General features: G+C 48.0%; 2 protein-coding genes across 5 annotated transcripts in view; both read left to right on the top strand.

Annotated features, from left to right (window-relative positions):
• Nucleotides 1–15909, top strand: part of LOC144130123 (uncharacterized) — a 161829-nt gene that overhangs the window by 88910 nt on the left and 57010 nt on the right. For all 4 annotated transcript variants that reach the window (XR_013313979.1, XR_013313978.1, XM_077664135.1 and 1 more), the window contains exon 3: nucleotides 6631–6764. Coding sequence is in view for 2 of the 4 variants with exons in the window: in XM_077664135.1 (XP_077520261.1) it covers nucleotides 6631–6764 (134 nt within the window). In the remaining 2 variants the exon portion in view is untranslated. The remainder of the gene's footprint in view (nucleotides 1–6630; nucleotides 6765–15909) is intronic.
• On the top strand, nucleotides 12446–15745 carry LOC144127652 (uncharacterized). The gene is made up of 4 exons (XM_077660603.1): nucleotides 12446–12666; nucleotides 13457–13518; nucleotides 13872–14089; nucleotides 14363–15745. The coding sequence occupies exons 1-4, from the start codon at nucleotides 12446–12448 to the stop codon at nucleotides 14483–14485; spliced, it is 624 nt and encodes a 207-aa protein (XP_077516729.1). The 3' UTR covers nucleotides 14486–15745.

The raw sequence follows: 15909 nt of genomic DNA, 5'->3' as shown, positions 1-15909 counted from the left end.
AAGCTTTTCGCTTCAAAAGCTTCGTCTTTAAGAGTGAGACGCGACAGTGTGTAGCAGCGTTGCCAAGAGGTCCACGGAACGCCAACACCAGTTCGGCGCGACGCGTGGCCCGTCTGAGGAAAGGGCGCCTGTCTCACATATTTCGGTGGACACCCGAACCGGGCTGTAAGGGAAGGAAATTGGAAGGAGAATTGGTTTTAACGAAAGGAAATGACTCCTGTCTCAAAATTCTCGCTGGAAACCCGTACCACGCCGTAAGGGAAGGAAAATTTCTTCCCTTACGGCGCGGTTTAGGTGTCCACCGAGTTGCGCTATTTTTGTAGCGGGAGCTAAACTAGGCTACCAGCCGAGAATTTTCCAGCACATGCGAGGGGCCAGTTGTGCGCATGCGCAGTAACCATGGCAACCGGAGAGGAGCAGTGGTTAGCCGGGCGCTTTCCGGTACATGGGAGAGGAAAGTTGTGCGCATAAGCCGTTACCATGGCAACTGGAGAGGTGCAGTGGGTGCACCGCGCGCTTCGCCGCCGCCGTCGCCGCGGTAACGCGCCCGCTCCACCGCCGATGGTGAATGTGACGTCACGCGGATGAGCAGTTGTGCGCATGCGCCGATACTATCGTAACCAGAGAGACCCCACACCTGCGCCGCGTTCGTCACCACCGCCTCACCGCACGCGCTCTATCACCCGAACCGCGCATCGTCGCATGCGAAACATTGCGTATAAAAGGCGGAGATCTAATCGGCGGCTGTATCGCAACGCATGATATGAATGTACAGAAGGAGAGTCCAGCCGCTGCTAAACGCCGGTATTTACAAGAGAACGATAACTCTTCGAATCCTGAGGTTGTCGCCTGGCAGTTGGCTACTCAACAAACAGATTGAGCGTCAGATGCCGAAGAGAGCAGCAGAAACGCCCGAACACAGAGAGGAGCGCCTTGCCAAACGGAGGCGCCTGACTCTCGAGCGTAATAGACGCCGCATAGCCAGCGAGATAGAGCCTTAGGAAGGCGTCAGTCAACAGCAACCAACCGAAGAGGATGTGAAGGCCCGTCGTGTGACTGATCACACCATTCGAGTTTTAGAAAGTGCATCTGCGACCCGGACATTTGAAGCAGACTTTGTGAACAATCCGTTTGGACACATTTGTAGTGTGTGCGGCAGACTGTGCCTCCAAAAGGACTTGACATCAGTGAGTGATCCAATGTATGACGCTTTGCATTTGGCATTCACAGAACAAGTTCAGCCAGTTAAACGTACCTCCCGCTACGTATATCCTGGCGTAGCGGAGCGACGCCACTGCCATTTTTTTTTGCTCACGGCCAAAGACGCCGACGACACCGGCTTTTCTGCGACACGAGCTCCTTAACGCTCTCGCGTTCAAAATCAAACCAGATAAAACACGATCTCTCTAAGCCAATGAGGTTAAGATAGATTACAGCTGTCCTGGATAAAGAAATATCTCATATTTCACAGGTACAGCGTCAAGCTGGATAAGGGCTGGTCCTGAAAAAGAGAATTTGAAACAACGCTACTGTGCTGACAGACCGTCAACATGACAAGCACTGATATGAAGCTCCGAAAGGAGACACGATACTCATAGGTTCAAGTTGTTTTGGAGCAAAGTTATTTATGGTTGATGAGCGCTAAAAATAAGGTCAGTGGTCAACTCAATGACAAGTGCTAAGGTTCAAGCGTTTCTAATGGTACCGAAGGAAAACAGCTTGCTGTTCAGGAGGAAATAACAATATGAACACGCAATTGTCCTGAGCATACGTAACACATTCGCATACGTAACCCATACGTACCCATATGTAACGTAACCCATAGCATACGTAGCCCATACGTAACCCATAAGTAACGCCGAATTCGTTGCCTGGGGGTTAAGTACGGCTTTTGAGCCGCCACGCAGTCCCTTAAACCTGCTTCGTTGAGACGTCGCCGGAGGGTCCACGGCGACGCCTCAAGGGCCCACACGTCACGGATTTCCCGTGCATTAAGGAATGGGTCCGCACAATTGCAGCTACGATGAGTCTATCAGTTTCTTCATCCTTGAGCCTTGGTCCACCCCTGCGCTCCGCGTCGGCAATTCTTACACCTTCATACCAACATGGATAATTAATGCGATTAACGGCATTACGCGAACGGCCAGTAATTACAAATTGCACATTGAGAAGTGCCCTGGAGACTCTTCTTTCGTCAATTGGCACAGACCGGCAGCGAGTGGAAGCCGTACGATGGTTCAGACAGTGCAGAAACTGGGGGCGAAGCTCGCCGTGACAGCGGTTCACGATTGAGGTCGACTGATAAAACGACCTTGCCTTTTTTCACCAAAGCCCTGTCTCGCGATTAAAATGCTGGGATCTGTAGCCAGCTTGTACCGTTAAAGCGCCTTTATATGGGCCGTGTTTAAAACTGGACCAGAATATAGCGCATCTTCGCCGCAGTTATGCAAGGCTCAGAATTTTTGTTGTCCAAATTTATCGCACAATCTCACAAATTTGTAAGGGACTAGCAGTTAAATGGCACAAAGGACTATTGGCCCCTAACGAGGGCTTGATTCCCTTTTACTACTACTTATTTACTATTACTGCTATTATCGCATTCCTATTTGCTGTTTCGGGTTGCAGCTGATACTGATACAGTCAAAATTAGCAGCAGCATACCTCGTTTCATTGCGAATCGTTTTCAGTCATCCTATAATTTTCAATGGATTTTTCAGTCCTAGTGCTGTAATCATGAAAACGAAAACACCTCACTTGTTCATCGTAATTTATCAACGTGCAATTGCAGTCAGTGTAGCGACCGAGTTACTTCATGCTGTGTATTTGTTCCGTGTCCGTGTCGTACGATCTACTGGTGTTATTGCCGTTAATGGCAACTTCACTAAGTATAAGTTCAATGTTACGTTCAGATTATTTCTCACGGCTATTAAGAGCCTTTCAGTGGCGAACATATCTATTACTTACTTGAAGTTCTAAGCGCTGATCCACGGTGCCTTGCATTTTAGCATTTTACGCCTCGATGTATTGGTCTCTGCTGGCCAATGCGTCGGGAGTCGAGTGGGAACCGCTCGTGCCTTCCAACAGCATGCCGTCGATGCAGGCACGGCATGAACGCCGAAAACGCAGGAGGAGGGGAGCAGTTGACCCTACTTTCCCTTCGCAGACTTTGCGATGCGCACTCCCCCTCGTGACGACCATCAGCGGCAGAGTAGCCGAACGCCGCACTAGAAGCTTATCAAGCGTGATAAGCACCCGCGCGAAAGCGAGGGTGAAGTTTGTTGTCACTCGGGGCGCACTCGCAGCGAGCGTGCGGCGCGAGATAGCAGCGCCGCGGTGCAGCCCCGTAGCCGCGCCCGGAGCTCTGTCTCTCCACTTTTGCTCACGACTTACCCAGCAACACGTCAACCGAGAAACTGCTACAATTCGGCATCAGCAACACGTTCGACGAACTCGCGGAAGCGCTGCTGGGAGCACAAAAAGTCAGAATAAGAGGCACTCCTGCGGGACGGGCGCTCCTGAAAAGGCTGGGTCGGGACACTCGCGGACTGACAGACAGATACGCGGGGATGCCGGACCACCTTAGAGAAACCTTTAACGTTAAGCCCATACCGAGATATATGGACCGTAACCTTAACGCAATCCGACGCATGGCTAGGGCGGAGTACGTAGAGAAAACGCTAGCCTCGGAAGAAAACACAGTATACACGGACGCTGCCGTCTACCCGTGCGGGTCAGAACACGCAGCCGCACTGGTAGTCGTAGACAGCAAAGGAAGAATGCTAACGAGCGCAGCAGCAAAAGTCGCGGGCGCAGCGGAGGCCGAGGAAATTGCCGTCGCGCTGGCGGCAGCAGAAGGCTACAGAACCGGTCGCCCACTCAACATACTAACAGATTCGAAAGAAACGTGCAAAAACTATACAAAATGCAGTCAGCAAAACGGCCCTTAGGATACTCGGCGGGGTAGCCCCTGCAGGGTTGGAAAAACTCAGACATAATTTAATTTGGATCCCAGCTAGGCCACGCGGGAATAGAGGGGAACGAAAGGGCAGACAGCTTACTTAAAATCAGTTGCTGGGCGAGTTGGTACTTCATGCTAACATTCACAGCGCAAGACGAACACGGACACGAGGGGAGACCCCACAAAGCGCCGACTTCAACAAAACTTTATTGCTGTGCGAGCGACTATATATGGTGTACAGCGGGCATGCGCAGCAACGAAAGGTACAATCATGAGCATCTGGTAGCGGCGCCACATCGCAAGCGAACACATCATTTTCTGCACACGACAAAAAAAGGAAAAAACAAAAAGCTAAAAAACCTAAAAAGCAGTACGCGCACAAGAACGGAATGAGTATTATGGCTTCGACGTTCTTGTGCGCGTACTGCTTTTTAGGTTTTTTAGCTTTTTGTTTTTTCCTTTTTTTTTGTCGTGTGCAGAAAATGATGTGTTCGCTTGCGATGTGGCGCCGCTACCAGATGCTCATGATTGTACCTTTTCGTTGCTGCGCATGCCCGCTGTACACCATATATATACTCCGTTTCATACATAGCTGTCTACACAGCCAAAGTTACGGAAGTAGTCCGTCAAAAAAAACTAACAAAATGTGTCACTCCGCCTCGCGTCGTGGCTGAGTGGTACGAAGCGCGGGCATGTTTGTTCATTTTGTGAGGGGGCCCAGGTTCGATCCTCAGCGTAGGTTTGTTCTTTTTTTTATCTTTTTTCGGCGAATCTCTGGATAGAAAGTCTAAATGCGAGCCATATATAAGTGGCCTTTTTTGTTATCAAAATGAAATGACTTCTTTAATAAGAAGCGTGCTGTTAACTTTTTCCGCAGGGAAGCGAAAGTGAAGTGAGAGTTGGCAACGGACGTGCTGAGAGGCGCTGTTTTTCGGTGTTCACGGATTTTTTCGCATGCTGCACACAATGAATCATTAATTGTGGGGTGATAGAATTCAGTGTGGCTTCAATTATTTTACTCCGCCAGAAAGACCTTCTTTCTTAAACCTCACAACTGTCCGAGGGCTCACTCCGGTCATCTCGCCCACAATTGCGAGAACGTCACGCACAGTCTTCTCGGGGTGGAGCTTCCTTATGCTTGCGTAGACATTAACTATCACCGCCTTGCAGTCTTTAGAAAACTTTGGAGACTTCACCTTGGAAAAGAGGCGAACAAGAGATGTTTTCGAAGTCGAAGCGGGGGAAGAAAACAAGCGAGCAGGTGACAGCGACGCCATTTTCACAAACAGACCTGCCGGCTCAGCTGCGAAAACCTGATACAGCCGGCGCCTGAGAAAACGAAAAATCTGCGTCACTCGGTTCTGGAAAACATAAAAGAAAAATCAATCTATTTGCAAAATAAAACACTTCCATCGGTCTACTATAATATCAACTACTGTTCACTTTGCTTGTCAATTCATTTCTATTTTTATTTTTGACGCACTCTATTATGATGCGGACGAGGATCGCAAACAGGCACCGTAGCCTTGGCTGCGTAGACAGCTAAGTATGAAACGAAGTATAGTCGCTCGCACAGCAATAAACTTTTGTTGAAGTCGGCGCTTTGTGGTGTCTCCCCTCGTGTCCGTGTTCGTCTTGCGCCGTGAATGTTAGCAGACAGCTTAGCTCGAGGGGAAGCAATCCGAGCCGGGCAGTCACACGCCCGGGGTCTTCACCTTCAAGCCTGCGAGGGGGGATACACAGAACGTTTAAACCTATGCAAAGGCGTCAGGATTAGATACCCGCCACCACACAAAGCTCTGACAAAGGAGAAGGCCACTGCTTGGCGCAAATTGCAAACGAACTCCTTCCCCAATTTATATATACTAAGCAAAATGTACCCATAGCAATACAGGGACACCTGTCTGTGGTGCGGAGCCATACCCACACTCTACCACATCACATGGGAATGCGAACGTAACGAGGCATTTCACAAACACAAACACCCGAGTGCGGAGCAATGGTAGAGCCGTCTCACCAGCAGCGAGCTCACGGCCCAGAGGGCCTTTATAGAGCACGCGACCGGTGCAGCACGACTCAGTGGAGCCTTGGAATAGGGGCCCACCCTTGCTGAAGGAAGACTCTAGTCGCCGGCGCAAGCACGAAGACGAAGGAGCCTTCGATCCGCGAATCCCTTTGGAAATCAATAAATGTTTTCACTCACTCACTCACTCACTCACTCACTCACTCACTCACTCACTCACTCACTCACGACTGCACGTGAAAAAGCTGCTGTTCTTGCATGCAGGAGTTGAAAAGGTGATACGATGTGAACATGAAAGCGCGACTCCCACAAATAGAAATCCCTCAAAACACAGAAGCAATAGCTGAACTAACGGACTTCCAGCAGCAGCTAAAATATATGTGCAGGGCTTGGAAACTTTTCAGCCACGTGGTCACGATTGGCGCATAGAAGCATTAGCTGCAGTTTAAGACAAATGTGCAACTCTGGCTTACGTATAGCGCGCATATACGTGCTCGCATCACCAGCATGACGCGCCACTTATAACCGCTTCCGGGCAGGCCTGGGTGCCTTTCTCTGGCCTCAGAAACAGCGAGATAATACGCCTCATATACCGAGCTTTTGAGTCGCTTAACGGTTGTGGCGCGCACCTGCGCTTGCGTCCACGCAGAGCGGTGGCTAGGGACAAGTTTCCCGAGGCAGCTGCGAGACCGCGGTCCTGGTTCCCCATCATCGCCATGTTGGTGCTCATGGTGCTGGTCATCTTCCCCACAGTCTTCTTCCTGCTCAGCCTCATCTCGAAGCGTGAGTGGCCGCACATTCCGCACGAACGGCTCTTCATGAGTTTGCCAACCCGCGCTGACACACAGCCAGGAGTTGCTGTTTATGCATGCCTTGCAGGATACACCCGCACTTCTTTTCGTGAATTGTACCCGGCTGCGGGCTTTACACTATACTCAGGCCTTCATGCATCACAAAATACCTCTAGAAACGATGTCGCGTTGCTGGTGGGAAGTTACAAGGCACCTTTATTCACTATTCCTCGCCACTTTTCCTCACGTTGCTCTTCGGAAACGTCACCCCATCAGCGGGCTCCCAGAGATGGTCACCGTAGAAATGCCGGCGGCCGAGCAGCAGCGACTTTAGGGAGAGTTGTTGATGGTTATCGTGTACATTTAGGTGTGTTTTTTTATTAAATCTACAGTTGCGATTAAGCGCTTGCTGTGTCTCCCCTGTTGTCTGTGTTTCGTTCTTTTTTGCACTGGTTTCCGTCAAGACGATAGAGAGATTTAGCACAGCGCTATTCGAGCCACTCACGCGATACCGTTCCGCGGGGGCCCAGCTACACCTGGGCCCGAATTACGGAACTCGCTCTAAAGTTGTAGAGCGTTACGTCAAAATGACGACAGCATGACGACAAGGCGAGACGTCAACGCGTGACGGAACGCGGAATCAACCAATGGCTAGTAGGGTGCCGCCCCGGAAGAGTTTATTTGAACGACAAGAGGCCAATTTGCACGGCAAGGGGCCGTATGCTAACTTTTTTATAAGAATACGCAGTGAATAAAATAAACATTGTTTTCTTCTTTCATAAAAGTGTATTTCACTCTCACTGCCATGAAGTAAAACAAGAAGGACATTCACTTTTGCAAATAACTGCTTTCGTGGGTAAGTTTTGTTGCCATGAGGGCGCGCTGGCAGATGTAAACACTGAACATGGCGGCCTTCTAAAAAACAGCTGGGGCGCGGTTACGGATCAGTCTCAAAAAACTGTCTCAATATTGAGACAGTGACGTCAAAATGACGACACCGAGAAATGCCGACCGCCGAATCGGCCAATGCGGAGCAAGGAGGCGGTGGGCTCCGCCCCGAAACCACTAATCGCACGACAAGGGACCGTAGACTAATGTTTTGCAGTAAAAACGCAGTGAATAAAAACGAGTAATGTTTTATTTTGCTAAGTAACTGTATTTCAAACCCAACAGCACCAAGCAAAAGAAGCAGTGTTTTCATTTTTACAATTAGGTTTGCTGTTCAGTAACTTTTTTTGCCGCGAAGGTGTGCTGTCAGCGGTATAGCGTGAACATGTTAGTCTGAAAATGAACAAAAACGCAATGAAGAAAACAAGCAATGTTTTATTTTGGTAGTAAACTGTGTTGCAATCTCAACAACACGAGGGAAAATTAGAAGCATTCTCAGTTTTGCAATGAAATTTGCTGCAGGTTAACTTCTCTTGCCATGAGGGCGCGCTGGCAGTGGCATAACGTGAACATGGCGGCCTGCAAGAAAACAGCTGATTCCATGGCTAGTTCCTGTTTTTTCGCGTGTCGTCTAAAATCAAGGTACTTTGCGGATGTCTTAAGTGCGCAGAAAAATCTGATTGAAGGCAGTGAATGCTACGGGCCTGCCGAGATCAACTTACAAGCAGCGCTCGGCTCGAAAATCGACGAAGACAACTTTAGTCTGTGTTCTCGGTCGGCGCCTATCGATCACCGAGTGACGTGTGGTTCTGTTTATTTTCTTTAGAAAATACCAGAAAACCATGAATCATCACATAGAAGCGACTGCCGACAGACAGGTGCAGCTGCTGATAGCTTGCAATCTCGGTGCGGGAAATGAGCCGACACGGCCTGCCTCTGTGGCAGCAATCACTCTTCTGCCTTGTAACCAAGTGTTGCCGCCCACATCGGGCTAAGCACTTGATGTGCCGTTTGTATTTTTGTAGCTCCGTTCGGTTTATGTTCAGTTGTTGCCGTAGTTTCTTTTTTTTCCTGTGCAAGTTGCAGAAATTGTGATGTTTATGCTCCACTTTGTTTAGAGAGAAAGGAAGCACTTGACTTGATAACTTTGCTATTGTCACCGAGGAGAGAACGAGCTTGTTCCATTAACGTTATTTACTGATCATGTAGTAGATCCAGGGTGAACCAGGAAAGAAGTAGTTTGCTTGTATAGAGGCTAATTGCAACTGGGCAGAAAGTTGAGCAAGTTTGTTCATGTTTGCTGGTACACAGCGCTTGAATTGCATATGATCCAGGGCAGTGAGGTAAGTAGGACAGGGCAGTGATGTGTAATATTGTATTTTGCTCAGCAGGCGGAGTGATGTTGGTATAACTGGGTTTGGTGAGGGCAGTGTTTGAAGGGCTTTAAATACTTTGCATAGCTTCTAACATGCACTTCCTTTGAGGTCGGAAGACCACTTGTTTTTTTTTTTTTTTTCAAATTATGGTCCATCATATCTGAGACACCCTGTATACAGGCCACTCCAGTTTGAAAGGGAACAGCCAGTTGAAAATGACTAGGACAATAAATACCTAGGCGAAAAGTAGCTTGAAAGCAGTTGCACTTATCACACATATTATATGATAGCACAAGGAGCTTGTCCGGCCATTCGGCATTGTCACCGTCTCGTGTCATCATGGACAAGACTTCATAGCCCTGTGTTACGCAAACCAAGCTAGGTGTCAGTTATGGGGCAATAACCGAGTGCTCAAAATTTCCCACAATGGAGCTGCCTGTATATTCTTAGAGCTGTAGAGCATTTCCAGTAACGGTGTTGCATGATTTGTGATTGTAAACTAACCTCTAATCACACACCATCTCCTTGACGATGTGTCTGTTACACATCTATGTCTATCAGTGAAGATGTTCTAGTCATTCAGCAGTCATTGTAGCCACTGCACCTTACAATCTTTATTATGCATTGTTGTACAGCAGTTTCCTTGCAATAGGTACAGCTTTTAGCACAGAGCGAAACCCCTAGCCACACACCATTACGCTAAAAGCTTAGCTTTGGTATTTACACTACTTATATGTGCCAAAATGTTTTGTAGTCCGGAAAATGCATGATGTACACTGTACTATGCAGTATTTATTGTACAGGTAGCCTCTGTATTAAAGAAAACAGGCACTTTGAACTCAATGTTTCAAATTTTTTTTTAACTGCACTCAGAAATGCCATACGGTAATTGTACATTAAGGTAAAGTATGCTTGTATGTACACTGCCTTTTCTGCAATAGAAACACTCGTGTCAAATGCTGTGCCTAAAAAAATAAACGCGTTTACTGAATGTATGATGCAATAAAAAACAGCTTTTTGATTCCAACAAGCATCACAAATATTTCATGCCTTATTCCAGCACTACACGTTTGGTTCATGCATGTTCGTCACACAGGTAATGACCACAGGCACTCCACCAAGCTGGAAGGAGACAGCAGAGAAGGGGCAGGTGGGCTGACATAAGCATTGACAAAAGAGAGTTCAAAATGATGCTTTTCAGAAATTGGGCGAGCTGCTTCAACACCTTTTCCGTCTTCAGGAAGAGACTGTGCAACACGCTGCTGAGGGACTGGAAGATATACTAGCAAACACACTGAAAATGAAGTGGCAGCCGGTGGGGGGCACTTGTTTGTCACTGCTGGCTTCTCGCTGCACACAGGTTGGCCAAGGGCACAACCACATCACACAATTGCTCACACACTTGCAGATGTGTGTTGTGCAATGACACAAGGAAATGACAGTGGCAACAGGGGAAGAGTGCCTGATATGACTCTCTATGCCAGCATGGTGAGTCGTCTCTGGACGCTAGATTTTCCATCGCAACTGCCGCTGCACCATCCCTCGGTACGCCTTCCTCTGGAGACGGGTCGTCCTAGAGAGGCCAAAACTACAGCACCGCATGCTCTTCTCAGGAGGCAGGTGAGGAGGGATCCTGTCTGTACGAGGCAGCCACTATTTAGAAGTGGCCCGTTGTTATCTTGGTCAGAGGTAGTGTCGCCTGCACCCTCTGCTGACATGGGCACATCCAAACAGAGGCTGTGAAGTGCGGCACGTGCGGTGATGATGCGCACTGTCCACTTCCACTGGCACTGGTGCATCCGGTGTCCTTGAAAGCAACGGAAGCAGCTCTTCGGCACACCAATACAGCGCTCAGCCACAAATTGTGTGAAAGCATGTGGCGTGTTGTACAGGCCTTCTGCTGAGTCAGGTCTGTAATGTCATGCAACTGGGGCAGGCAGCCATGGCTCCAGTGGGTAGACATAGTCTCCTGCATAACAAAAAATGATGCAGCTAAGCATGTCCTTTCTCAGTGATCTCAACAGCATTACAGGACACTCTGCTATACAGTATAAAACTCACGCCAAGTAGCCCACATCCAGGCTTTGCTGAATATGACATTCAAGAGCATACATACATGCAGGATTTAGATGTATAAGTGAGCACTACTGTAAGGTCAGTCTTTTACCACCATATTCATATAAATGATGCGCTATGATTGCCTACAAAACACAAGCGCTGTCAGGTGCATTTTGCTTTGGTTTCTTCAACAGGAAAGGCTATGCATTTCAACAATGTAATATGTGTCCTGTGTTTCTGCTGCAATTATATTTAACAAAAGGAAAGGGTGGCAATACACTCTATCATACTGTAAAGTGTCTGCATTTGTGTAACTGTCCAGACTGATTCTTGTAGCTTTAGCAGGTCCGGCCAAATGCATAGTGCTGGAGCTCAATAGATGTGACTGAGTTCGCCCGACGGGTGACACGGCTATTTTACTGCTTACCCAGAAAAAAAATCACCGTCGTCCAGCAGGCCTTCCTCCGCCTCGGAATGCCGCCAGACAAACGCGTCGCGGAAGGATCCGGGTCAGCGCGAGTCCACGGCCAGGATGCACATGTTCGCGCCAAAGATCTGAGAAAAAACAAGCACAGCCCGTACTCACTCTCGCTGCCGAGGCCCGCACTTGTAGCTCATGCACTTGTAGCCCTTGAACTCATGCGGTCAAAAACAGTGGCCGAGGTATACTCACTATTACGTCCGCAGCGTAGAACCGCTTGCGGCTCGTTCGCAGCTCTGCCCCCACACTCCTTGATAGTTATGAGTGCCCAATCGACACACCCGACGACGCCGGAGATGCTGCCGCGGCGAACGTTTAGGCAAAGGACGCCCTCCTTCGCCGCCGCCTTCTCCTCGGGTCTCCTCGAAAAGCGAACACCCCCCTTCTGTTACCCAACGTTGACATTGGTCTCCGCTGCCCGCCGCAAAGGCTTGTTCACAGTCGGTTGGGCTGCGCCGACGTTTTCTTCATTTCCAACGGCGCCTTGAAACCCACCGGAGGCGAAGAAGCGCAGCGCGCACAGCACCTGCCGCTCCCCTGACAGCGCACTCACCCGCGCACTTCCCAGTTCAACGGCGAGTTCGTCGCACAGACACTGCGCAGTCTCCTCGAAATAACTCTCCCGCGCGTCAAAGTCGTCTTCATGCACCCTCCGACACCGTTGCTCGCGCGGTCACCCGCGTATACGACGATGTAAACAGCCGCCTTTTTCTGTCTCAAACGTGTTGATACTACTTTTTCCAGTCTCAAAAAATCGTCTCAATCTGCCCGCATAATTAGATGGCCAACGTCACCACTTCTGCGCCATTTACGACGTCAGTCAGTGACGAAAAAAATCAAAATGGCCGCCGACCAATAGGAGAGAGGCAAATGATATACTTTTTGAGACAATTTCGATTGAGACTGATCCGTAATCGCGCCCCTGATCCCACGGCTAGTTCCTGCTTTTTTACGCGTCGTCTGAAATCAAGGTTCTATTTGGTTGTCCAAAGTGAGCGGATAACAATTATCGAAGCCAGTGAAGGTCACGGGCCTCCAGAAAGGAACCTGCACGAAACGTCGGGCCCGAAAATCGACGAAGACAACTTGAGGTAAGCCTGTGTTATTGGTTTAAAGATGCCACATGCCAAGCATATGATTTGGGTTCTGTTTCTTTCACTTTAGAAAATACAAGGCGTCCACGAAGCACGGCTTGTTGGATAAAATCAACTTTTTTGGCTTCATAAACGTCTGGCACAAATGATTCCGTTGGGAAGGAGCAAGAACCAAGCAAGGCGGTTGGGCGCACGCTAACAACCTTGCTCGTTTTCGGTCGTTCTTGGTTGTGCTATAAGTTGCTGCAGCGCAGCACACGCATATTTTCCTGTAAAAAACATATTAGCCCGAACTCACAGCAAAGGTTTTTCCCTGTTATTCCCTGCTTTCAAAAAGCGGAACAGAAACTATTCCCTGTTTGTTTTCCCCGCTGTGTTCGCTGCTGCAATTCTCTAAGCGGGAATTATAGTCTCGAAATGGCGCCAACACGAAGAATGCCTAGCGAGCAAGAGCTAATTGTAATAGAGTCTATGGAGAGCCATCCGCTCTTGGCTCGGGCTTCTGCCGACCTAACAATCTCATACACAGCTGTTGAAAAGCGCGAGCTGTGGATCCAGCTTGCGTCGATTCTCAACAACAAGGGGTCGGCCGTTTAAAAACATGATGTCTGTGCCTTGCGCCTTGCTAGCACTGTTTATTCCATCTGTGGTGTATTTTAGTCTCGGAGGAGGTGCAGGAATGCATAGACAAGTGGTTGAGCATTATTGATTGTTTCTCTTTTGCTAGTGCTCTTTTAGTTTCATGGTTTGCCAGTACCAATCAGCCGCACCTTTTACCCTGTTACAGCAGAGGAGATGAACGGGGAGCCTCAGCAAGTTGTCGACAAGACACACGGAGCCCCACAGACCGTGAGTTGGCTTTCCATTATTCAAGCTCCATACTACCCTTTCTGGCAGCTGATTGAAAGTAATAGCACTATACTCTCTGGCAGCATTTGCAGCAGTAGCCAAAATACTGCAGTGATTCTACAGTACACACAAAACTATCTCTCTCTGGCTTTGCCACGCAGTGCAGAATGTTTATTTCTCTTGCAGTGAGGCTGTGACATCTCCTAGCAGTCTAGCAAATGCGCACATGAAATATGCTACTACAATGCTGCCCAAGATTGCTGTCCTGTATATTTATGTCAAGTCCTCTAACACATTGTACCAAATGTTTTGCGTATTCCACCACGTGATGAGCACATTTTCTTTCCCCACAGCTACACCGGTGCCCTCGCCGCAGCCCTCACAGCAGCACACACCAGAGCCCCCACTGCAGCCCTCAACGCGTGCCACGCCTAGCCTTCTTGGGAAGCGACGGCGAGACGATGGGGCCAATAAGGTGCTGCGCCAGATGCTGTATGAATCGCATCGTTTGGATTCCCTTACTGACGCCCGGAACCGCCAGGACGCTGCTTTTCAGCAAAGCATGCTGGAGGTGTGTACTCGCTGCGCACACTGCACTTTGAAGAGTCGAAGCCGTTACCTGAAGCATAAATTTCAGTGCTCTCTTTTGAGCACCTCTACTTCTGTTTTGACGCCTCTTGTGGGAGGTGGTTGGGACAGCTGAGTTTATGAAACTGACACAAGTCTTCTACAGCCATACTTTGTCCAAAATATCTCAGCACCTGAAATTTTACATAAAGCTTAAGCGAGATCTCAAAATTGGTTGTCAGTAATAATTTGTAATTGGAAGTATTTTTACATGCAGGCCATATGGGAGGTGACAGATGCTGTGCAGGCGTCAAATGGTCAGCAAGAGCTGCTCATCCAGAATGTGAACCTACTGACGCTAATCTTACTAAAGCAGCTTGAGCCACCTGCACCACATTGAATTGTTCATATTTATGTGCATTATTTGCTTGTTTTTATTTTTATGAAAGAACATCTTCATATGTTTATATTTATTCAAGAACATTATTTACTTCTCTGCCAGGTGCAGACTCATTGAACTATTTTTAGTTTGCTTGTTAAAATTTCTGTTTTATGTGTTTGTTTATTTACATTGTCTGCTTCTCTGTCAGGTTTCTGTTTTTGTATTTATTCAAGATCATCTCTGCCATGTGCCATAGCATCATTTTTTTATTTCTTGTAAGCTCTGCAGGCCCGGATGCTTCACACTGTTTATTTTCTTCCAGTTATGTAATTTAAGCTCTGCCAGGTGTGAAAGCCTCCTATACTCTTTTATTTTCCATTCCTTTCAAATGTTTACCTGCAGCTGTGGCAGGTGCACAAGGTGCAATTTCTAGTGCTTGTTTTCTTTCATTGCAATATGTGGGCAAGTGCAATATGTGGGGCAAAGTTGTTCTGAAGTGACTGTAGTTATGAAGGGCATTATAATATGGGGATTCTGGATAAATTTTGAACACTTCGATTTTGTGTCTGTTAAGGTTGTTTGCATGTTCCTGAGTCGTTTTTTTTTTCGCATTACTTTTCCTGCTTTTCCGTAGAGTGTCCATTGTGTGCATTGTAACATGTTCTATCCTCAGTAGACCAGAGGAAAAATGAGGCTTGCCAGCATTCGTCCAAAGTCGCTTCTGAACTAGTGTTGAATGCAGGCAAAAAAAAATTTGGCGGATGCTTGAGCTCCGCCTTTAAAGGTATGATGCAACAATGTTAATGTCTCTCGTTTGTGGGTCCCTTTACAACTTCAAACGCAGCCATGTTGGCATCATCGTCTGTGATACTCGTGTGTCTTTTACACGTAACATGATTTTTTAGTCCAGTAAAATCTACGAAGAGCAATGTCTTGTGTAGCACTTGCTGTGCATTCCACCAGTTATGTAATGTGTTTCAGCAAAGTGCAAACCAGGGCTACATCGGGCCTACAAGTCTGCACAACATGCCAAACCTGTGATTACTAGCATTCAAGCTGGCAGTCAAGATGAAGCTTTTTTTTTTAAGGGGCAAACAGCGTGTAAGACTTAGACGGAAACCAAAGAAAACATAGGACGAGTGCTCATCCTGTGTTTCCTGTGCTTTCCGGCTATGTCTTTCGCACCGTTCGCCTTAAAAATGTACAGCCAACTCGCCCGTTTGGCCACAGTGTAAGATACAACTGTTCTTGTGCAATCTGTGCGCAGCACTCGACAAGGCATATGCAAATCACTGTTGATGCTGCATGCTTTTGTTTCCCTGCTGTGTGTTACAGTTGGGAAACTAGTATGAACAGCTGTGGCGAAAAAAATTATTGTGACCAATGAATAAACGTGGTGCAAAAACAAACGCTTTACTGGTTCCTAGCAGTCTCCACACCAC

Source organism: Amblyomma americanum, chromosome 4 (assembly GCF_052857255.1).
Source record: "Amblyomma americanum isolate KBUSLIRL-KWMA chromosome 4, ASM5285725v1, whole genome shotgun sequence".
NCBI classification, from domain to species: domain Eukaryota; kingdom Metazoa; phylum Arthropoda; class Arachnida; order Ixodida; family Ixodidae; genus Amblyomma; species Amblyomma americanum.
Note: the sequence above shows the minus strand (reverse complement) of the source record. Positions and strands in the feature narration are given on the sequence as shown.

Excerpts from the sequence above, each read along its gene's own strand:
- LOC144127652 (XM_077660603.1), top strand. The coding sequence starts at position 12,446 with ATGATATACTTTTTGAGACAATTTCGATTGAGACTGATCCGTAATCGC. Across the intron at positions 13,519-13,871 it reads CACACGGAGCCCCACAGACC|CTACACCGGTGCCCTCGCCG; the intron begins GTGAGTTGGCTT and ends CTTTCCCCACAG. Across the intron at positions 14,090-14,362 it reads TTCAGCAAAGCATGCTGGAG|GCCATATGGGAGGTGACAGA; the intron begins GTGTGTACTCGC and ends TTTTACATGCAG.